Source organism: Camarhynchus parvulus, unplaced genomic scaffold, assembly GCF_901933205.1.
Source record: "Camarhynchus parvulus unplaced genomic scaffold, STF_HiC, whole genome shotgun sequence".
Classification (NCBI taxonomy): domain Eukaryota; kingdom Metazoa; phylum Chordata; class Aves; order Passeriformes; family Thraupidae; genus Camarhynchus; species Camarhynchus parvulus.
The window spans coordinates 128,857-151,090 of record NW_022148523.1 but is presented as its reverse complement, the minus strand read 5'-3'; the positions used below and the strand labels follow the sequence as shown (position 1 = coordinate 151,090).

The 22,234-nt window shown below is 52.4% G+C and overlaps 2 protein-coding genes and 1 long non-coding RNA gene across 3 annotated transcripts; 1 reads left to right on the top strand and 2 right to left on the bottom strand.

Moving 5' to 3' along the window:
* The first annotated feature begins 159 nt into the window (after positions 1-159).
* On the top strand, positions 160-2,238 carry LOC115916880 (protein TsetseEP-like). The gene is made up of 3 exons (XM_030970615.1): positions 160-330; positions 703-775; positions 1,403-2,238. The coding sequence occupies exons 1-3, from the start codon at positions 160-162 to the stop codon at positions 1,894-1,896; spliced, it is 738 nt and encodes a 245-aa protein (XP_030826475.1). The 3' UTR covers positions 1,897-2,238.
* A 6,030-nt stretch (positions 2,239-8,268) lies between these two features.
* LOC115916888 lies at positions 8,269-10,632 on the bottom strand. The gene is made up of 3 exons (XR_004061640.1): positions 10,469-10,632; positions 9,119-9,232; positions 8,269-8,313 (listed from the first exon to the last, which is right to left on the bottom strand). It is a non-coding gene; the product is annotated as an uncharacterized LOC115916888 (long non-coding RNA).
* A 1,752-nt stretch (positions 10,633-12,384) lies between these two features.
* LOC115916879 (alpha-1,3-mannosyl-glycoprotein 2-beta-N-acetylglucosaminyltransferase-like) lies at positions 12,385-17,737 on the bottom strand (the record flags this gene model as incomplete). The annotated part of the gene is given in 4 exon segments (XM_030970614.1): positions 12,385-13,632; positions 13,634-13,733; positions 16,637-16,745; positions 17,715-17,737. Coding segments are annotated over 2 exon segments (1,335 nt in total), but the record flags the coding sequence as incomplete, so codon positions are not given.
* Positions 17,738-22,234: the final 4,497 nt, after the last annotated feature.

Here is a 22,234-nt window from a genome sequence, read left to right as displayed (position 1 = left end):
TAGGGTGGTTATGGGGGGTAATGGGGCGGTTATAGGGGGGCTGTGGGGTGGTTATGGGGTGGTTATGGGGCGCTATGGGGTGGTATGGGGTATTATAGGGTGGTTATGGGGGGTAATGGGGTGGTTATAGGGGGGCTATGGGGTGGTTATGGGGTGGTTATGGGGCACTATGGGGCACTATGGGGTGGTGATGGGGCGCTATGGGGCAGCCCCACATCCCGTTGTGCCCCACAGGTGCGGGTGTGGGTGTTCCCCGAGGGCACGCGCAACCACAGCGGCTCCATGCTGCCCTTCAAGCGCGGCGCCTTCCACCTGGCCGTGCAGGCGCAGGTACGGGGGATGTGGGGCGCTATGGGGCACTATGGGGTGGTTATGGGGCGCTATGGGGTGGTTATGGGGCGCTATGGGGCGCTATGGGGTGGTTATGGGGCGCTTATGGGGGCATGGGGTTTTATGGGGTGGTTATGGGGTGCTATTGGAGGGCTATGGGGTGGGTATGGGGTTCTGTGTTGGTGCTTATGGGGTGGTTATGGGGAGCTGTGGGGCAGTTAGGGGGTGGTTATAGGGCAGTTACGGGGCAGCTATAAGGCGGTTATGGAGCAGTTGTAAGGTGGTTATGGGGCAGCTGTGGGGCAGTTATGGGGCAGTTATGGGGCAGCTGTGGGGCAGGAGGAGCCCCCCCGAGCCCGTCGTGCCCCACAGGTCCCCGTGGTCCCCATCGTCATCTCGTCCTACCAGCACTTCTACAGCAAACGGGAGCGGCGCTTCACGGCCGGTGAGGGGGCGCGGGGGGCTCCCTGTGGGGCATTTATGGGTCTGGGGTCCCAATGTGGGGTATATTTGGGGCTGGGGTCCCAATGTGGGTCTGGGGTCTCTCTGTGGGGTATATTTGGGGCTGGGGTCCCAATGTGGGTCTGGGGTCTCTCTGTGGGGTATATTTGGGGCTGGGGTCTCTCTGTGGGGTATATTTGGGGCTGGGGTCCCAATGTGGGTCTGGGGTCTCTCTGTGGGGTATTTATGGGTGTGGGGTCCCAATGTGGGTCTGGGGTCTCTCTGTGGGGTATTTATGGGTCTGGGGTCTCTCTGTGGGTCTGGGGTCTCTCTGTGGGGTGTTTATGGGTCTGGGGTCTCTCTATGGGGTATATTTGGGGCTGGGGTCCCAATGTGGGTCTGGGGTCTCTCTGTGGGGTATATTTGGGTCTGGGGTCTCTCTGTGGGGTATATTTGGGTCTGGGGTCTCTGTGGGGTATTTATGGGGCTGGGGTCTCTCTGTGGGGTCCCAATGTGGGTCTGGGGTCTCTCTATGGGGTATATTTGGGTCTGGGGTCCCAATGTGGGTCTGGGGTCTCTCTGTGGGGTGTATTTGGGTCTGGGGTCCCAATGTGGGTCTGGGGTCCCCCAGGTGAGTGCGTGATCCAGGTGCTGCCCCCGCTGCCCACGCGGGGGCTGGGCCCGGCCGATGTTCCCGCGCTGACCGAACGCGTCCGCGCCGCCATGCTGGACGCCTTCGAGGCGCTGTCGGCCGAGCTGCGCCCGCCGGCCGCTCCGGCCACCCCCGGTGACCATCGGAGTGACCGCCAGAGTGACCCCCAGAGTGACCCAAGGAATGATCCCTGGAGTGACCCCCAGAGTGACCCACACAGCCCCACGGCCACCCCAAGCAACCACTGGAGTGACCACCGGAGTGACCCAAGGAATGACCCCCAGAGTGACCCCTGGAGTGACCAACACAGCCCTACGGCCACCCAGAGTGACCCCCAGCGCCCCACAGAGCCCTGGGGTGACCCCCAGTATCCGGCAGTGCCCCAGAGTGACCCCCGGAGTGACCCCCGGAGTGACCCCCGGAGTGACCCCCGGAGTGACCGCCAGCCCTGCCCGGTGGGGGCCCCGCAGTGACCCCCGGCCCTGCAGCCCCACAGCAGTGGGGCAGGGACTGACCCCCAAGTGGGGACAAACTGACCCACAAGTTGGACACGGTTTGACCCCCAAGTGTGGCCACAACTGACCCCTGAGTGGGGACAAACTGACCCCCAAGTGGGGCCTCAAGTGACCCCCAAGGGAGGCCACAACTGACCCCTAAGTGTGGCCTGGACTGACCCCCAAGTGGGGACAAACTGACCCACAACGGAGGCCACAGCTGACCCCTAAGTGGGGCCTGGAGTGACCCCTAAGTGGGGCCTGAACTGACCTACAAGTGTGGACAAACTGACCCCCAAGTGTGGCCACAACTGGCCCCTGAGTGGGGCCTGGACTGACCCCTAAGTGGGGACAAACTGACCCCCAAGTGGGGACAAACTGACCCACAAGTGGGGCCTGGAATGATCCCCAAGTGGGGCCTGGACTGACCCACAAGTGGGGACAAACTGGCCGCTAAGTGTGGCCTGGACTGACCCCTAAGCGGGGCCTGGGGTGACCCACAAGTGGGGACAAACTGACCCCCAAGTGTGGCCTGGAGTGACCCCTGAGTGGTGTCTGCAGTGACCCCAGGGTGCCCCACAGCGGGACGAGGCCGTGACCCACGGCCAAGGGCGTGGCCAGGGCGTGGCCAGGGCGTGGCCGGTGCTGATTGGCTGCCACAGCCAAGCCCCGCCCCCTTGATGATGTGTATTTATTGGGGGGGGGGATGCGGATTTTGCCAAATTTCCCTCCCGGCTTTTAATAAACCCCCCCAAAATCCCCCCCAAAAACCCTGGGGTGCTGTGACATCACTGTGATGTCATCGGGGCGGGGATGATGTCATCAAAGGGGGGATCATTGGGGGGAGGGGTTTGGGAATTGTGGGGAGGGTCCCGGGGTCTGGGGGGGTCCGGTTTGGGGCATTGGGGGGTCCTGGGGGTTGGGACTGGGATTTGGGACTGGGATGGGACTGGGATCAGGACTGGGATGGGGACCAAGATCAGAACTGGGATTGGGATCAAGATGATGGGTCTGGTACCAAGATTGGGGCTGGGATCAAGACACTGGAACCGCGACCAAAACCCAAACCAACCCCCAAAACCCCAAACCTACCACCCCAAAAAAACACCAAAAAAAACTCAAAAAAATCCCCAATTATTCCAAATTTTCTTTAATTTTTCCAACTCAAGAAGCCTGGCTCGGGTACCCCCAGATCTGCGGCGCCGCCCCAGCCCCAGCGGCGCTCCCGCCGTGGGTGCTGGGGTGGGATGGTGAGAATGGGACTGGGATTGGGGCTGGGATTGGGATTGGGGCTGGGATTGGGATTGGGGCTGGGATTGGGGCTGGGATTGGGATTGGGGCTGGGATCAAGATGATGGGTCTGAGACCAAGACTGGGACCAGGATCAGGACTGGGACTTGGACAGGGATCAAGATGATGGGACCGGGACCAAGACTGGGACTGGGATTGGGACCGGGATTGGGACTTGGGCTGGCATCAAGACACTGCAATTACAACCACCAAACACCAAAAAAACCCACTCATTATTCCAGATTTTCTTTAATTTTTCCTTACTCCAACCATCAGAACGCTGCTCAAGAAGCCTGGCTCGGGTACCCCCAGATCTGCGGCGCCGCCCCAGCCGCAGCGGCGGCGTCCCTGGCGTGGGTGCGCTGGTGGCGCCGGTGGTGCGAGCTGCGGCTGAAGCTCTTGCCGCAGAGCCCGCAGCCGTACGGGCGCTCGCCGGTGTGGCTGCGCCGGTGCTGGCTCAGCGTGGAGCGGTCGGTGAAGCTCTTGCCGCAGTCGGCGCAGCCGTACGGGCGCTCGCCGGTGTGGATGCGCCGGTGCCGGCTCAGGTTGGAGCTGACGTTGAAGCGCTTGCCGCAGTGGCCGCAGGCGTACGGCCGCTCGCCCGTGTGGATGCGCAGGTGCTTGACCAGGTCCGAGCTCTGGCCGAAGCTCTGCCAGCACTCCCCGCACGTGTTGGGGATGCCCAGAGCGGATTTGGGCCGCGCTCGGCCGCCCCTGCGCTGCCCCTTGGGGCTCCTCCGGCCGTCCAGGCGCGCGCGGGGCCGCGGCGTGGCCGGAGAGTGACCGCAGGTGTCGGTCAGTGCGGTGTGGGAGTGACCGCAGGTACCGGTCAGCGCGGTGTGGGAGTGACCGCAGGCTGCGGTCAGCGCGGTGTGGGAGTGACCGCAGGTGTCGGTCAGTGCGGTGTGGGAGTGACCGCAGGTGTTGGTCAGCGCGGTGTGGCCGCGGCGGTGACGCTGCAGGTGGGAGCTCTGGGAGAAGGTTTGGCCGCAGTCCGGACAGGTCAGTGGGCAGTGGTCAGCGGAGGGGGCAGTGCTGGGGTGGTGGGATGTGGGGTGGTCATCTGGGCGGTCATCACTGCCAGGCTGCTGGCCGCCGCTGGGCGTGGGCTGTTGGTCATCATTGTCAATGTCCGGCTGGCCGGAGCCGCCCCACTGACCATCGCTGTGCTCCCGCTGACCACTGCCATGGTCCTGCTGACCGCTGCCATGGCTGACCCTCCGGCCATTCCCATCGATGTCCAGCTGGCCGGAGCCGCCCCGCTGACCGCTGTTGCCTCTTTGGCCATTTCCACTGAGCTTCCTCTGTCCAGAGCTGCCTCGCTGACCACGGCCACAAGCCCGCTGACCACGGCCATGGTCTGGCTGTCTGGAGCCGCTGCACTGACCGCTGCCACGGTCACTCCTGTTTCCAGAGCTGTGGTCAGTGCTCAGTCTGTGGTCACTGCTGTGTCCTGAGCCGCCCTGCTGACCGTGACCAATGTCCGTCTGTCCGTAGCAGCCGGGCTGACCGCTGCCTTGGTCAGTGCCGTGTCCAGAGCCATGGTCAGTGCCGTGGTCACTCTGTTGGTCACTGTGGTCACTCCGGTGGTCACTCGGGCGGTCAGTGCTGTGGTCAGTGCTGCGGTCAGTGCTGCGGTCAGTGCTGCGGTCACTCCGGTGGTCACTCCGGTGGTCAGTGCTGCGGTCACTCCGTTGGTCACTCCGTTGGTCACTCCGTTGGTCAGTGCTGTGGTCACTCCGGTGGTCAGTGCTGTGGTCACTCGGGTGGTCAGTGCTGTGGTCACTCCGTTGGTCACTCCGGTGGTCAGTGCTGCGGTCACTCCGTTGGTCACTCCGGTGGTCACTCCGGTGGTCACTGCTGTGGTCACTGCGGTGCCGGGCCAGCGCCGCGCTGCGCTCGAAGCTCAGCCCAGAGCCATGGTCACTGTGGTCACTCCGTTGGTCACTCCGGTGGTCAGTGCTGTGGTCAGTGCTGTGGTCACTCCGGTGGTCACTCCGGTGGTCAGTGCTGTGGTCAGTGCTGTGGTCAGTGCTGTGGTCAGTGCTGTGGTCACTCGGGTGGTCAGTGCTGTGGTCAGTGCTGTGGTCACTCCGTTGGTCACTCCGGTGGTCAGTGCTGCGGTCACTCCGTTGGTCACTCCGGTGGTCACTCCGGTGGTCACTGCGGTGCCGGGCCAGCGCCGCGCTGCGCTCGAAGCTCTGCCCGCACTCCACGCAGATGTTGGGGGGCTCCGCGCCCCCCGCCCCCCTCCGCACCGCCGCCGTCTCCTTCCTCTTCCTCCCCGCCCTGCCCTTCCCCCCCCCACCGCCCCCCTGCCCCTCCCCCCCTCCCCCCCCATCCCCTCCCCCACCCCGGCACCGCTTGGGCGACATCGCCGCCCCCTCCCCCACCCCCGGATCGGGGGGGAAACGCCCCAAAATCGGTCCCGGGAACGGGGGGGGGGTCCCGAGACCCCGGGGCCGCCCCCGGCGCTGCCGGAGCCGCCGCGGCCGCTCCGGACAATGGAGGAGGAGGAGGAGGAGGAGGAGGAGGAGGGGGGGGGGGGGGGGAGGGAGGAGGAGGGGGAGGGGGAGGAGGCAGCGCTGACCCAGGAAGTTCAACCCCCGGGGGCTGCGGGGAAAAAAAAATTAAAAAAAAATTAAAAAAAAGGGGGGGAGGGGAGAGACCCCGCCCCCGCCCCTCCCCCACCTCGCCGACCCCTCCCCCACCCGCCCCGGTTCCGGTTTTTTTGGGGGCGGGGTTTGGCGCCGTTCCCATCCCCCACCCGCGACCCCTCCCCAAAAATTCCCGAATTTTCTTTCTTTTTTTTTTTTTTTTTTTATGGGGAGGGGGTGGGTGGGGGAGGGGCAGAGATCGCACGGGCAGCGCAGATGGGAGGGGCTTTAATGGGGGGAGGGGCGGGGGCAGCCCCCAGGGACATTTTGGGGACATTTTCCCTCTTTTTGTCTCTCTTGGTGACACCGGAGGGGTCCCGACACTGGGGGGGGAGGGGTGGGGACACCCGAGCGTCCGGAATGGATTTGGGGGGGTCCGGAATGGATTTTGGGGGGGTCTGGAATGGATTTTGGGGGGTCTGGAATGGATTTTGGGGGGTCTGGAATGGATTCCCAAACGTCTGGAATGGATTCAGGGGGTCTGAAACGGATTCTGGGGGGTCTGGAATGGATTTTTTGGGGTCTGGAATGGATTCCCAAAAGTCAGGAATGGACTCGCGGGGTCAGGAACGGATTTGGGGGCTCCAACGTGGATTTTGGGGGTCGGGAATGGATTCCCGAGGGTCTGGAACGGATTTCGGGGATCTGGAGTGCATTCCCAAAGGTCTGGAATGGATCCTTGGGCTCTGGAATGGATTTGGGGGTGTCCGGGATGGATTCCAGGATCCGGGATGGATTCCCGAAGGTCCGGGATGGATCTTGGGGCCAGGAATGGAGTTTGGGTTCCCAGGGGTCCCCCCCAAAGGTCCGTGGCCACGGGAACGCCCCCTCGAGTCCCTTCCCCTCCTGTCCGACGGCTCCGGGGGGTCCCGGTTCTGGTTCTGGGGGGTCCCGGTTCCGGAACGGTCCCGGTTCTGGAATGGTCCCGGTTCCGGAACGGTCCTGTCTGTGGGACGGTCCCGGTTCCGCAGGGCTCCGGTTCCGGTGGTTTCCCAGCCCTGGTTCCAGTCCCGGTTCCGGTCCCGGTTCCAGAGATTCCCTGTTCCCAGTCCCGGTTGGCTCCGGTTCCAGTCAGCGTCCTGGTTCCAGTCCTGGTTTTGGTTGTTTCCCAGTCCCGGTGCTGGTCCCGGTTCCGGTTCCAGTTCCAGAGCTTTCCTGGTCCCAATCCCAGTTCCGGTTCTGGTTCCAGAGTTTCCCTGCCCCGGTCCCGGTGCCAGTTCTGATCCTGGTTCCGGTCCCAGAGGTTTCCCAGTTCCGGTTCCAGTTCCGGTTCCAGAAGTTTCTCTCTCCCAGTTCAGGTTCAGGTTCCGGTTCCAGTTCCAGTCCTGGTTCTGGAAGTTTCCCTGCCCCAGTTCAGGTCCCGGTTCCAGTTCCGGTTCCGGTCTTTCCTAGCCCAGGTGCAGCCGCTGGTGCCGGATGAGGGCGGAGCTTCCCCCGAAGCCCTTCCCACAATCCCCGCAGGTGTAGGGCGTGGCACAGCCGAGGGGCGTGGCACAGCCGAGGGGCGTGTCCACACAGTGCCCATGCAGGTGCGCCAGGAGGGCGTGGCCATCTGCAAACCCCGCCCCGCAGCGCTGACAGGTGTGCCCAGGTGAGCAGGTGTGCCCAGGACAGGTGTGCCCAGGTGTGCAGGTGTGCCCAGGTGTGCAGGTGTGCCCAGGACAGGTGTGCCCAGGACAGCTGTGCCCAGGTGTGCAGGTGTGCCCAGGTGTGCAGGTGTGCCCAGGACAGGTGTGCCCAGGACAGCTGTGCCCAGGTGAGCAGGTGTGCCCAGGTGTGCAGGTGTGCCCAGGTGTGCAGGTGTGCCCGGGCGCACAGGTGAGCCCAGGTGTGCCCTTCTTCCTCCTCCTCTTCCTCCCCTCCTCCTCCTCCTCGTTGTCCTGCAGCCCGTGGGCGCGGCGGTGCTTGAGGAAGGCGGAGCTATAACTGAAGCCCCGCCCACACTCCGTACAGGTGTAGGGCCTCTCGCCCAGGTGCGCCCTCAGGTGAGCGCTGAGGTTGGCGCTGCGGCCGAAGCTCCGCCCACACTGGCCGCACCCGAAGCGCCTCTGGCTCACCTGGTGCAGCCGCAGGTGCCGCGCCAGCTGCGGGGCGTGGCCGAAGCCCCGCCCACAGTGGCCGCAGGTGTGCGGGCGCTGGCCCAGGTGCGTGGCCAGGTGAGCGTTGCGGTTGGAGCTGCGCGTGAAACCTTTCCCGCACGCCAGGCAGGTGAACGGCTTCGCGGGGGGCGGGGCCTGCTGCTGGCTCCGCCCACAGCCGCGCCGGCCACGCCCACGGCGGGAGCCACGCCCCGCGGAGGGGGGGAGGGGGCAGGGAGGGGGGAGGGGACAGGGAGGGGAAGGGGAGGGGGAGGGGAGGAGGAGGAGGGAGTCCAGCGTGGGGGGAGGGGCGGGTTCTGCCTCCTCGGGGGCGGGGTCATCGTCGTCATCGCTCGGGGGGGCGGAGTCATCTGGGGGAGAAAGTGAATGGGGGAGTTAGGGGGGGAATTGGGGGAAATAATGAGGGAATTGGGAAAATTTGGGGGAAATAATGGGAAAAAATGGGGGTAAAATGATGGGGAAAAATGGGGAAAATTGGGAAAAATTGGGGGAATTATGGGGGAATGGGGAAAAAAACAGCAGAAATAATGGAGAAAATAATAGGGCAATGATGGGGGAAAATAGGGGGGAAATAATGGGGAATTATGGGGGAATAATTGGGGAAATTATGGGGAATAATGGGGGAAATAATGGGGGAAATTTGGGGAAAATAATGGGGAAATTATGGGGGAAATAATGGGGAAAATAATGGAGAAAAATTGGGGAAAATAATAGGGGAAAATGGGAGAATTAGGAAAAATTGGGAAAATTATGGGGGAATCATAAGGAAAATTATAGGGAATAATGGGGGAAAATAACGGGGAATAAATGGGGGAATAATGGGGAAATTATGGGAAATAATGGGGAAATAATGGAGAAAATAATGGGGCAATAATGGGGGAAAATAATGGGGAAAATTGAAGAAATTTGGGGAATTTGGGGGAATAATGGAGAAAATAATGGGGGATGATGGGAAAAATTATGGGGAGAAATTGGGGGAAACAATGAGGGAATAATGGCAGAAATAATGGGGAATGAAAGGGAAATAATGGGAAAAAAATTAAGGAAAATAATGGGGAAATTTGAGAAAATAACGGGGGAAATAACGGGGAGAAATTTGGGAAATTTGGGGAAATTGGGGTGGGGGCTGAGGTGTGGGGAGGGGTCCCAGCTCACCTGCAGGGGCCACCCTGAGGATCTCCCACTCCTTGGAGTCGTTGGGGTCGGGCACCCCCAGCTCCTCCTCGGGCTCCAGCCGGGACACAATGTTGGGCTTGGGGATGGGGAAATCTGGGCCAAAAACACCAGAAAAAGGGAAAAAAAAGGGAAAAAAAAGGGAAAATCGGGGTCATCGTGGCTCCATTCCAGCGGGGTTTCCACTTCAAATGCAGGGGGTTTATCTCCTTGTTTTATTTTTTGGGGTTATTTTGGGGAGGGGGATTTTGGGGAGGGGGATTTTGAGCAGGAGAATTTTGGGGGATAATTTTTGAGGAGAATTTTTGAGGAGAATTTTGGGGGGTTATTTTGAGGAGGGGGATTTTGAGGAGAATTTTGGAGGAGGATTTTGAGGAGGAGGATTTTGGCAGATAATTCTGGGGAGTTATTTTGGGGAGGGGGATTTTGGGGGAGGATTTGGGGAGATAATTTTGGGAGGTTATTTTAAGGAGGGGGATATTGAGGAGGGGGATTTTGGGAAGGGGATTTTGGGAAGGGGATTTTGGGAAGGGGATTTTGGGAAGGGGGATTTTGGGAAGGGGGGTTTTGAGGAGGGGGATTTTGAGGAGGGGGATTTTGAGGAAGGGGATTTTGGGAAGGGGATTTTGGGAAGGGGATTTTGGGAAGGGGGATTTTGGGAAGGGGGGATTTTGAGGAGGGGGATTTTTAAGAGGAGGGATTTTGGGGATAATTTTTGAGGATAATTTTGGGGGGTAATTTTGGGGAGGAGGATTTTAAGGAGGGGGGTTTTGAGGAGGGGGGTTTTGGGAAGGGGATTTTGGGAAGGGGGATTTTGGGAAGGGGATTTTGAGGAAGGGGATTTTGAGGAGGGGGATTTTGAGGAAGGGGATTTTGGGAAGGGGATTTTAAGGAGGGGGATTTTGAGGAAGGGGATTTTGGGAAGGGGGATTTTGAGGAAGGGGATTTTGAGGAGGGGGATTTTGAGGAGGGGGATTTTGGGAAGGGGATTTTGAGGAGGGGGATTTTGAGGAGGAAGATTTTGGGAAGGGGATTTTGGGAAGGGGATTTTAAGGAAGGGGATTTTGGGAAGGGGATTTTGGGAAGGGGATTTTAAGGAGGGGGATTTTGAGGAAGGGGATTTTGGGAAGGGGATTTTAAGGAAGGGGATTTTGAGGAAGGGGATTTTGGGAAGGGGATTTTAAGGAAGGGGATTTTGAGGAAGGGGATTTTGGGAAGGGGATTTTAAGGAGGGGGATTTTGAGGAAGGGGATTTTGGGAAGGGGATTTTAAGGAGGGGGATTTTGAGGAAGGGGATTTTGGGAAGGATTCGGGGGCCATTCGAGGGCTCACCCAGCAGGATCAGGGACTCGTAGCTCTCCTGCATGGCGCCGCCTCCTCCGCTCCTGCCGAGCCGGGCGCGGGGCGGGTTCGGCACCCCCGGGGACCCCCGGGGACCCCCGGGCCGGGCGATGCTCGGGGGGCCCGGGGCTCCCCCGGCCCGGCCGCTCCGGGAAGCTCCGCCCGGGAGCGGATGGAGCCGCCGCCGCTGCCCCAGGAAGTGCCGCCCCTCGAGGCGGCTCCTCCTCCTCCTCCTCTTCATCCTCATGCCGCTCTCCTCCTCCTCCTCTTCATCCCTATTCTGCTCTCCTCCTCCTCTTTTCCATCTCCATCCTCATCCAGTTCTTCTCTTCCTCCCCTTCTTCATCCACATCCTGCTCTCCTCCTCTTCCTCCTCCATCTCCATCCTCAGCCCGTTCTTCTCCCCTTCTTCATCTTCATCCTGCTCTTCTCCTCCTTTTCTTCCTCTTCCTCCCCTTTTTCATCTCCATTCTCATCCCACTCTTCCCTCCTCTTCTTCATCCCCATCCTGCTCTCCTCCTCCTCCTCCTCATCTTCATCCCAATCCTGCTCTCCTCCTCCTCCTCCTCTTCATCCCCATCCCGCTCTCATCCTCCTCCTCACCCCCATCTCTTTTCCTCCTCCTCCATCTCCATCCTCAACTCATTCTCCTCCTCTTCCTCCTCCTCTTCATCCCCACCCGCTCTTCCTCCTCCTCCTCCTCCCTGTGCAAACTGGGAGCGCTGGGAGCAGCCCCGGCTCTGAATTTATGAGGGGCAGCCGGGGCAGGGCCGGGGCTGCCGCTGCCGAGGGAACACGGGGGGCACCGGGGGCGCTTCACGAGAATTTAACGCAAAACAAATAAAAGAATAAAGGACCCAAAACCTGCAAAATCCGCGCTGAGATCGGGGCCACGCCATGACCGGAGCTGTGAGGGGACGAGGGCGGGATCGCCCCTCAGCGCCGCCCTGACCAATCAGCGCGAAACGAGTGACGCGGCGGCGCAAGCAGCCAATCAGAATGAGCTGTAGGGTTTGGGCGGGAAAATCAGCCAATAGGAGCGAGGGACGGGCTCAGCGGGGTATTTGAAGGGGTCTGTGAGGGGAGTGACGGCTCAAAATGGCGCGGGAGGGAGAAACGGGCGTGGAACGTCCGGGAATGTTCCAGAAGGTCAAAAAATCGCTGAGGGTGAGTCGGGGATGGAGCAGGGGTTGTCTGAGAGAGGCACCGAGCCCTGGAAGCGGCTCCTGCTGGGACTCCCGGCCTGTTCCTGAGGAGTTCAGTGCCTGAGATTTACAAAATTTCATCATTCCCTCATAGAAATCCGCTCCTGGAAAAGGCACTGGGCATTGCCAACTGGATTGGAGTTAATTTAATCAGCTTTGGGCACCTGGCGATGTCAACAAATCCTGCGGTTGGTTTCTTTGGAGTTATTCCACTTTCACTATCTGGCTCCAAAAAGGCAAAATTTAAGCCCAAAAGGGACTTTAATTTTTGGGATGAAGTTCAGACGGACATGGCAGCAAAACAAACCTGGGATAGTGGAGGTTTTTTCACCTCCGTTTTAACTTTTATTCTGGAAAATCCTTGCCCATGTCCGCCAGCACCAAACCCACCCCAGGAAAAAAACCAAATTTACCCTCGAGAGGGACTTTTAAACCACCTAAAGGATGGTTTAAACCACTTAAAGGACGGTTTAAACCACCTAAAGGATGGTTTAAACCACTTAAAGGACGGTTTAAACTTAACGTCGGTTAAACTTAACGATGCAAACGGCAGTGATGCAAACGGTGGTGGGGGGGGGACGACGGCGGAACCCCCACATTTCTCACCTTTTATTCTGCAAAACCCCCCCCTCAAAAAGGGGGGCAAATCCAACCCAAAAAGGGACAGATGCACCCGAAACGCCCACCCTCAGCTCCAGGAGGGTCGACGTGCCCGTCCAGTCGGGGCGCCAGGAAGACGCGGCGGCCGCGGCACACGAAGCTGACGACGCCACGGTAGCCGGCGCGGGGCACGCCGGATTTGAGGTCGTCCATGAGCCCCAAAGCTTTGGCCAAAGCCTTGAAGGAATCCCTGCCCCGATACTGGAGCCTGACCGGGCCCGAATCCCTCCCCGAATCCTTCTGCAGCTCCTCCAGGTGGATTTCGGGGGCGGAATAAACCTGCTGGAGGAAGAATCCTTCGTACCGGTCCTTTTTGAGGTAAGAAAGGTCCATTTGGGTGAAAGGCACGAAGCGGTCGTTGAGTTTGATGAACTTTAAGTACTGATCGTAAAACTGCCCGTGGCTCACGCCTTTCCTACCGAACGTCATCGTCCTGGACACCTCGGGCCGGACGCAGGCCCGGCCGCGCCGCTGCTCCGGCTGCCTCATCCAATCGTCCCAAAACGCCGGCGGCCATTTGGGCTCCAGCTCATCCCAGAGCTCGGCCAACAACAACCACCCCAAGCCGGGGAAGAAATCGGTTCTGTAGAGCAGCTCGGCGCGCCCGGCGTCCACCAAGGCCTCCTTGCCGTTGTCGTTCCACGCCGAGGCGCACCACAGGCTGGGATCCTGCTCCAGCAGCGGCAGCACCGCCTGGAAATACTCGAAGAAATCCGGCGCCACCTCCAGGTCGTCCTCCACCACGATGGCGGCGCGGTAGCGGAAGGCGCGGAACACCTGCCCCAGCGCCCAGCGGTAGTGCCGGGAGATTTTGTAATACCCTTGGAACTTGCGGTGCTCCGGCGGCACCGGCACGTCGCTGAGGTCGGGCTGGCGGATGTGCGACACGGCGGCGCCGTAGGACGCGATGACGGCCGCCGTCTCGGCGTGGCCGCAGTCCTGCGACACGATCACCGGGAAGCGCCGCGCTCTGGGGCGGTAGCGCAGGATCTTATCCAGGCAGCGCCGCACCGAGCTGCGGTCGCACGCCAGCACCAGCACCGGGATCACCGGCGCCGCCTCCTCCTCCTCGTCCTCCTCGCGGGCGGCGGGTTTTGGGGTTTTTCGCGGCGTTTTCGGCGTTCTGGGCGGCGCTTTGTGGCGCTGCAGCCGGCTGAGCTGCTGGATCTGCAGCAGGAGCTCGCGCTGCAGCCGCAGCTCGGCCTCGGCGTCCTGCGCCAGCTGCAGCAGCTGCGCCGGCAGCAGGCGCGGCTTCGGCGGGAGCTGTGCGGGCCCGGCGCCCAGCGCGCCGGCGGCCCCACAGCAGCAGCAGCAGCAGCCCGTTCCAGGCGAGGAAGAGCGCGGCACCCAGCAGAGCCAGGCTGCTCTTCTTCAGCATCCTTCACATGGGGCTGGGGGGGAAAAGAGAGAAATTCGGGTTAAAAATGAGGGGAAAAGGGAAATTCGGGTTAAAAATGGCAGAAAAAGAGAAATTTGGGTTAAAAATGGCAGAGAAAGAAATCTGGGTTAAAAATGAGGGGAAAAGGGAAATCTGGGTTAAAAATGAGGGGAAAAGGGAAATCTGGGTTAAAAATGAGGGGAAAAGGGAAATTTGGGTTAAAAATGAGGGGAAAAGGGAAATTCGGGTTAAAAATGAGGGGAAAAGAGAAATTTGGGTTAAAAATGGCAGAGAAAGAAATTTGGGTTAAAAATGAGGGGAAAAGGAGAAATTTGGGTTAAAAATGGCAGAGAAAGAAATTGGGGTTAGAAATGGCAGAAAAAGAGAAATTTGGGTTAAAAATGGCAGAAAAGGAGAAATTCGGGGTCAGATATGGGCAATTCCTGGGATTAGGAGGAGAAAAAGTCAAAATTCCCAATTTTTGGGTCAGCAGAGCCAGGCTGCTCTTCTTCAGGATCCTTCACATGGGGCTGGGGGCGAGGGAAAGGAGAGAAATTCGGGTTAAAAATGAGGGGAAAAGGGAAATTCAAGGTTAGAAATGGCAGAAAAAGAGAAATTTGGGTTGAAAATGAGGGGAAAAGGGAAATTCGGGTTAAAAATGGCAGAAAAAGAGAAATTTGGGGTTAGAAATGGCAGAGAAAGAAATTAGGGTTAGAAATGGCAGGAAAGGAGAAATTTGGGTTAAAAATGGCAGAAAAAGAGAAATTTGGGGTCAGAAATGGCAGAAAAAGAGAAATTTGGGTTAAAAATGAGGGGAAAAGGGAAATTGGGGGTCAGAAACGGCAGAAAAGGAGAAATTTGGGATTAGAAATGGCAGGAAAGGAGAAATTTGGGGTTAGAAATGGCAGAAAAGGGAAATTTGGGGTTAGAAATGGGCAGTTCCTGGGATTAGGAGGAGAAAAAGTCAAAACTTCCAATTTAGGGCACAAAAAAGTCCAAAATTCCCAAATTTGGGCACAAAAAGCCTCCAAAATTCCCAAATTCTGGCGGAAAAAAAGAGAAAATTCCCAAATTTCAGGCTCCAAATTTCATTTTTATGCCCCCAAAATCACCCCCAACAGAAGAATTGAAACCTTGTGATTTAAAGCAATAAAATTGAAGAAAAATTCCCCAAAGTCTCCTAAAAATCCCCAGAAATTAATTTTAAAACAGGGGAAAAAACTGGGGGAAAAACAAATTAAACCCTACTAATAAAATCCCTCAAATTTAAAAAAAAATCCCTTTAAAATGCCCCAAAATTGCTTTAAAAAATGAGAAAAAAATGGAAATTTCAGCTTCCCACCCCAAATTTCAAGGAGGGTGAAAGAATTCCTAAAAATTCCTGAAAATTCTGTTCAAAAAGGGAAAAAAGTCCTTAAAAAAAAGAGGAAAAAAATCAAATTCTGCCCTCACCAATCTGGAGTCCGAGGGCAGAGTCCAACCCCGATCGAAATGAATTTTTAACCCAGTTAAATATTAATTCCAATGTTACATTTTAATTTTAAACCCTGTCAAATATTAATTTTAAATAAACTGAAGTGCTAAATATTCATTTTAAATGAATTCTGATGTGAAAATGCCATTTGGAATCCTGTCAAATATGAATTTGAAATTAATTTCATTGTTAAAATTCAATTTTCAATCCTGTGAGCGCCAACTTCTTTCCTAAAATTCCCATTTGCCCCAAAAATTCCAGAATTTTTTCCCCAAAATTCCAATTTTTTCCCATTTTTTAATCGTTTTTCCCTTTTTTTAACCAAAATTTCCCATTTCCCCCCATTTTTTAATTACTTTTTCCCTTTTTGTGCCTAAATTCCAATTTTTTTCCCCATTTCCCCCCCATTTTTTCCCCAAATTTCCCATTCCTCCCCCATTTTTTCTCACTTTTTCATCGTTTTTTCCCATTTCTCCCCAAAATTCCAATTTTTTCTCCTTTTTGTCCCAGCTTATCCCCTAAAATTTCCAAATTTTTCCCCTAAAATTCCATTTTTTCCCCATTTTTTCCTTCTTTTTTCCCATTTTTCCCCAAAATTCAATTTTTCCAATTTTTTGCCTTTTTTTTCTTCTTTCTTCCCATTTCCCCCCCAAATTCCAATTTTTTCATATTTTTTCCCATTTTTCCCCCAAATTCCCATTTTTCTCCTTTTTTCCCAGTTTTTCCCCTAAAATTTCCCATTTTTTCCCCTAAAATTCCATTTTCCCCCCTTTTTCCGAATTTTTTCCCCATTTTTCCCCAAAATTCCCATTTTTTTTCCCATTTCCCCCAATTTTTTGCCACTTTTTCACAGTTTTTTCACCTTTTTCCCAAAATACCAATTATTTCCCAAAATTCCAATTTTTTCTCCTTTTTTCCCCCTCAAATTTCCCATTTTTCCCCTAAAATTCCATTTTTTCCCCATTTTCTCCCCTTTTTTCCCAATTTTTTTCCCTTTTTTCTCTTTCCCCCCATTTTTCCCCAAATTCCAATTTCTTCAGTATTTTCCCCATTTCCCCCATTTTCATCGTTTTTTTACTCTTTTTACCAAAATCCCCATTTTTTCCCATTTTTCCCCCCAAAATTCCAATTTTTTCTCCTTTTTCCCCAGTTTTTTCCCTAAAATTTCCAAATTTTCCCCCTAAAATTCCATTTTCTTCCCATTTGCCCCTTTTTTCCCAATTTTTTGCCCTTTTTTCCCTCTTCCCATTTTCCCCCAAAATTCCAATTTTTTCCCCTAAAATTCCATTTTTTTCCCATTTTCCCCCAATTTTTTGCCTTTTTTTTTCCTCTTTCTCCCCATTTTTCCCCAAAATTCCAATTTTAAAAATATTTTTTCCCATTTTTTTCCCCAAATTTCCCATTTTTTCCGTTTTTTTCCCCGTTTTTGGTTCCGCACTCACCTGGGCTCAGCGGGGGAGGGGGCGCCGCGGTTCCCCCTCCCCCCTCGGGAATTTTGGGGCAAATTTGGGGAATTTGGAGCTCCTGGAGGGGGGAGGGGCCGCAGAGATCCTGGGGGGGGGAAAAAAATGGAAAAAAATTGAAAATTCCCCAAAATTGGGGATTTTTAGGGGGAGTTGGGGGAGGGGTCAAAGGGGAAAAAAACCACAAAAAAATCACAAAAAACTCCAAAAAATCCCAAAAAACTCCAAAAAATTCGCCCAAAACTTCGCGAAATGACCCAAAACACCAAAAAACAAAAATCCCTAAAAATTCTCCCCAAAGTCGCCTCCGAAAATGGGAAAAAAATCCCCAAAAAATCCCCCCAAAAACCCGAAAAACGTTCCCATGAATTCCCCAAAAATCCCCCCAAAAAGCTGAAAAAAAAACTCCCTTAAAAAACCTCAAAAAAATCCAAATAAAACCACAAAAAATTCTTCCAAAATTCCCCCCCAAAAAACCTGGAAAAAGAAATCCAAAGGAGCTCTTCAAACTCCCCCAAAAATCCCCCAAAATCCCCCCAAAATCCCCAAATAAACCCAAAAAAACCCCCGAAAATCCAAATAAATCCCCCCAAAAAACCAAACAAAAAAATCCCCAAATTTCCCCCCAAAAAATAAGAAAAATTCTGCCCAAACCCCCAATTTCTCCCTTTAAAAAATCCCCAAAGAAACCCAAAAGAAACCCCAAAAAATCCAAATAAACCCCCCCGAGAAAACCCCAAATCTTCCCCCAAAAAATCCAAATAAACCCCTCAAAAAGCCCCCAAATCGGCAAATTTATCCCCAAAACCCCCCCAAAATGCAAACCAACTCCTCCAACACCTCCCCCCGTTAAAAAAACCCCAAAATCCCCAAATTTTCCCCAAAATTTCCCCCAAAAATCCCCAAATTTTCCCCCCTCACCCCCAATCCCCGCCCCTCCCCCACCCCAAACAAGGCCCCAAAACCCCCACAAATTCCCCTCCCCCCACCCGCCCGATCCCGGGACCCCCCAAAAACCCCAAATTCCCCGAATTTCCCCCCCAATCCCCAAATTTACCCAAAAATCCCCGAATTTCCCCCAAAATCGCTGCCCTGCCCCCCCCGGACCGGCGGCGCCTTCCCGGGAGCGCCGCCACTTCCGGTTGGCAGCGCCGGAAGTGTCGCCATGGCAACGGCGAGGCCACGCCCACTAAACCCGGATTTTGACCAATCAGAGCGCGCCAAGACGGCTGGTCTATGTAAATAAGGCGGCGCGACCACGCCCTCATACAGGAAACCACGCCTCTTGCTTAAGCCACGCCCATTTTAAGCAGTTTTTAAGCCACGTCCTCACTTTAAGCGTTTAAGCCACGCCCCTTTATTTGAAGCCACGCCCATTTCGTTACACCACGCCCCTCTCTTTTGGCTACGCCCCCCTGCGTAAATAATTCATTAATGAATTAATTAAGGGTTAATTAAACGCTCCCCGGAGAGCCCTGAGGGCGGCTTCCGGTTGGCGGAGGGAGCGGAAGTGACGTCAGGGAAGGGGCGGGGCCTGCGGAGTTTCCCGCGCGCGCTGAGGCGGCTCCGGGAGGAGGTGGGGGAGGGGCGGGTTTGGGGGAATTTTTGGGGAATTTTGGGGGGCCCGGGAGATTTGGAAATTTTGGGAAATTTTGGGGGGTGAGGGGTAAGGGGGGTGGGAGGGGCGGATTTGGGGCGAATTTTGGGAGTTTTGGGGGAAAATTGGGAATTTTGGGGGAATTTTTGGGAGATTTTCTGGGGAAAATTTGGGAATTTGGGCGGAAAATTTTGAGGGAATTTTGGGGAGATTTTGGGGGGAAATTTGGGATTTTTTGGGGGGGGAAATTTCGGGGGAAATTGGGGAATTTTGGGGGAAATTTTTTTGGGGAATTTGAGGAGAATTTGAAAAATCCTGAGGCGGAATTTTGGGGCAAATTTGGAGGGATTTTTTTCGGAGCTTTTTTAGGGGAGATTCGGAATTTTTGAGGGGGAATTTTTTGGGGGGAATTTGGATTTTTTGGAGGAATTTTTTTGGGAATTTTCGGGGGACAATTTTGGGATTTTAGGGGGAATTTTTGGGATATTTTGTGGCTTTTTTGGGGGTTATTTTGTGTCAGTTTTGGGGTTATTTTTTGTTATTTTTTGGGGTTTTTTTGTGTTATTTTTTTGATATTTTTGCGGTTATTTTTGCGGTATTTTTGGGGTTATTTTGGGGTTTATTTTGGGTTATTTTTGGGGTTATTTTTTGTTATTTTTGGGCTTTTGTTGTTTTCGGGTTATTTTTAGGGTTGTTTTGTGTCATTTTTGGGATATTTTGGGGGTTATTTTCTGTTACTTTTGGGGTTATTTTGTGTTATTTTTGTGTTATTTTTGGGGTATTTTAGTGTTGTTTTAGGGGTTATTTTTGGGGTTGTTTTGGGGGTTATTTTCTGTTATTTTGGGGGTTATTTTGTGTGATTTTTGGGGTTTATTTTTGGGGTTATTTTGTGTCATTTTTGGGGTGTTTTTGTGTTGTTTTGGGGCTTATTTTTGGGGTTAGTTTTGGCGTTATTTTGTGTTATTTTTGGGGATATTTGGGGGTATTTTTGTGTTATTTTTGGGTTTGTTTTGTGTGATTTTTGGGGTTATTTTTGGGATATTTTTGGGGTTATTTTTGGGTTTATTTTGGGTGATTTTTGGGTTTATGTTGTGGGATTTTTGGGGTTTATTTTGGGTGATTTTGGGCTTTATTTTGTGTTTATTTTGTGGGAGTTTTGGGTTTATTTTGGTGTTATTTTTGTGTGATTTTTGGGTTTATTTTGGGTTTATTTTGGTGTTATTTTTGTGCGATTTTGGGGTTATTTTTGGGATATTTTTGGGGTTATTTTTGGGTTTATTTTGGGTTTATTTTGGGTGATTTTTGGGTTTATTTTGGGTTTATTTTGGTGTTATTTTTGTGTTATTTTTGGGTGATTTTTGGGTGATTTTTAGGAGATTTTTGGGTGATTTTTGGGTGATTTTTGGGTTTATTTTGGTGTTATTTTTGTGTTATTTTTGGGTGATTTTTGGGTTTATTTTGGGTTTATTTTGGGTGATTTTTGTGTGATTTTTGGGTTTATTTTGGGTTTATTTTGGGTGATTTTTGGGTTTATTTTGGGTTTATTTTGGGTTTATTTTGGGTGATTTTTGTGTGATTTTTGGGTGATTTTTCGGTGATTTTTGGGTTTATTTTGGGTTTATTTTGGTGTTATTTTTGTGTGATTTTGGGGTTATTTTTGGGGTTATTTTGGGTTTATTTTGGGTGATTTTTGGGTGATTTTTGGGTGATTTTTGGGTGATTGTTGCTCTGTTCTGCCCCAGATGGGCCTCCCGTCTGTTCCTGTCCCCGGTTCTCCCCCGACTGCGCTCCGTGCTGCCCCGGCCGGCCCCCCAAGCGCCCGGCGTGCCCCCTGCTCCTTCCGCCTCCCCTGCTCAGGTTTGGGAGAAAAATCCCAAAAACCCGAACTCAAAAACCCAGAAAATCCGTCAGTCCTGTGGAAATCTGCAAAATCCCATAAAAATCCCCAAAAAAATCCGTTTAAAATCCCATTAAAATTCTCACCAAAATCCAGTTAAAATCCCATAAAAATCCCATTTAATTCCCAATAAAATCCCATTAAAATCCCCATTAAACTCCCACTAAAAATCCCATTAAACCCGGCCCCCGCTGCTCCTTCCGCCTCCCCTGCTCAGGTTTGGGGGAGAAAAATCCCAAAAAACCCGAAAAATCAAAAAAAAACCCGAGAAAATCCGTCAGTCCTGTGGAAATCTAAAAAATCCCATAAAAATCCCATTGAAATCCCATTGAAATCCCATTAAAATTCCCACCAAAATCCAGTTAAAATCTCATAAAAATCCTATAAAAATCCCCATTAAACTCCCACTAAAGTTTCACTAAAAATCCCGTTAAAATCCCATTAAAATCCCCATTAAACTCCCACTAAAATTCCCATTAAATTCCCATTAAAATCCCATTAAAATTCCCAATAAAATCCCATAAAAATCCCATTGAAATCCCATTGAAATCCCATTAAAATTCCCACCAAAATCCAGTTAAAATCTCATAAAAATCCTATAAAAATCCCCATTAAACTCCCACTAAAGTTTCACTAAAAATCCCATTAAAATCCCCATTAAAATCCGATTAAAATCCCATTAAAAAATCCCATTAAATTCCCATTAAATCCCCATTAAACTCCCACTAAAAATTCCATGAAAATCCCTTTAAAAATCCCCTTAAAAATCCAGTTAAAATCCCATTAAACTCCCACTAAAAATCCCATTTAATTCCCAATAAAATCCCATTAAAATCCCCATTAAACTCCCACTAAAAATCCCAATAAAATCCCATCAATCCTGTGAAAATCTGCAAAATCCTATCAAAATCCCATTAAAATCTTATTTAAAATCCCCATTAAAATCTCATTAAAATCGCACTAAAATCCCATTAAAAATCCCATTAAAATCCCATAAAAATCTAGTTAAAATCCCATTAAAATCCCACTAAAATCCCCATTAAAATCCCATTAAAAACCCCATTAAAATTCCATAAAAATCCCCATAAAATCCCCACTAAAATCCAGTTAAAATCCTATTAAAATCTGATTAAAATCCCATTAAAATCCCATTAAAATCCCACTAAAATCCCATTAAAATTCCCATTAAAATTCCATAAAAATCCAGATAAAAATCCCCATTAAAATCCCCATAAAATTCCCACTAAAATCCCATTAAAATCCGATTAAAATCCGACTAAAAATCCCCATTAAAATCCGATTAAATCCCCATTAAAAATCCCATTAAATTCTCATTAAATCCCCATTAAACTCCCACTAAAGTTTCACTAAAAATCCCAGGGAAATCCCATTAAAATCGCACTAAAAATCCCATTAAAATCCCCATGAAACTCCCACTAAAATTTCATTTCAAATCCCATTAAAACCCTCATAAAAATCCAGTTAAAATCCATTTAAAATCCTATAAAAATCCCATTAAAATTCCCACTCAAATCCCCAATAAAATCGCACTAAAATCCCATAAAAATCCCCATTATTCAAATCCCATTAAAATCTCTTTGAAATCTACTTCAATTCCCATTAAATTCCCCATTAAAAATCCCAATAAAATCCCCATTAACATTTCACCAAAATCCCGTTAAAATCCCAGAAAAACCTGTCCTAAATTCCCCAAAATTCTCATTTTCCCCAAAATCCCATTTTCCCCAAATCCCCGTTTCCCACATTATTTTCCCCCCAAATTTCCCAGTTTTCCCCCATTTTCCCCAATCTTTTCCCCTAAAATTCCCAATTTTCCCTTTATTTTCCCCAAAAATTCTCATTTTTCCCCACAAAATTCCATTTTCCTGCCTTTTTTCCCCCCATTTTCCCCAAAATTCCCTTTTTTTCCCCGTTTTTTCCCTGTTTCCCCCCCACTCCCCCTTTTCCCCACGTTATCCCCAAATTTCCCATTTCCCCTAAAATTCCCAATTTTCCCTTTATTTTCCCCAAAAATTCTCTTTTTTTCCCCCACAAAATTCCATTTTTCCCCCTTTTTTGCCCC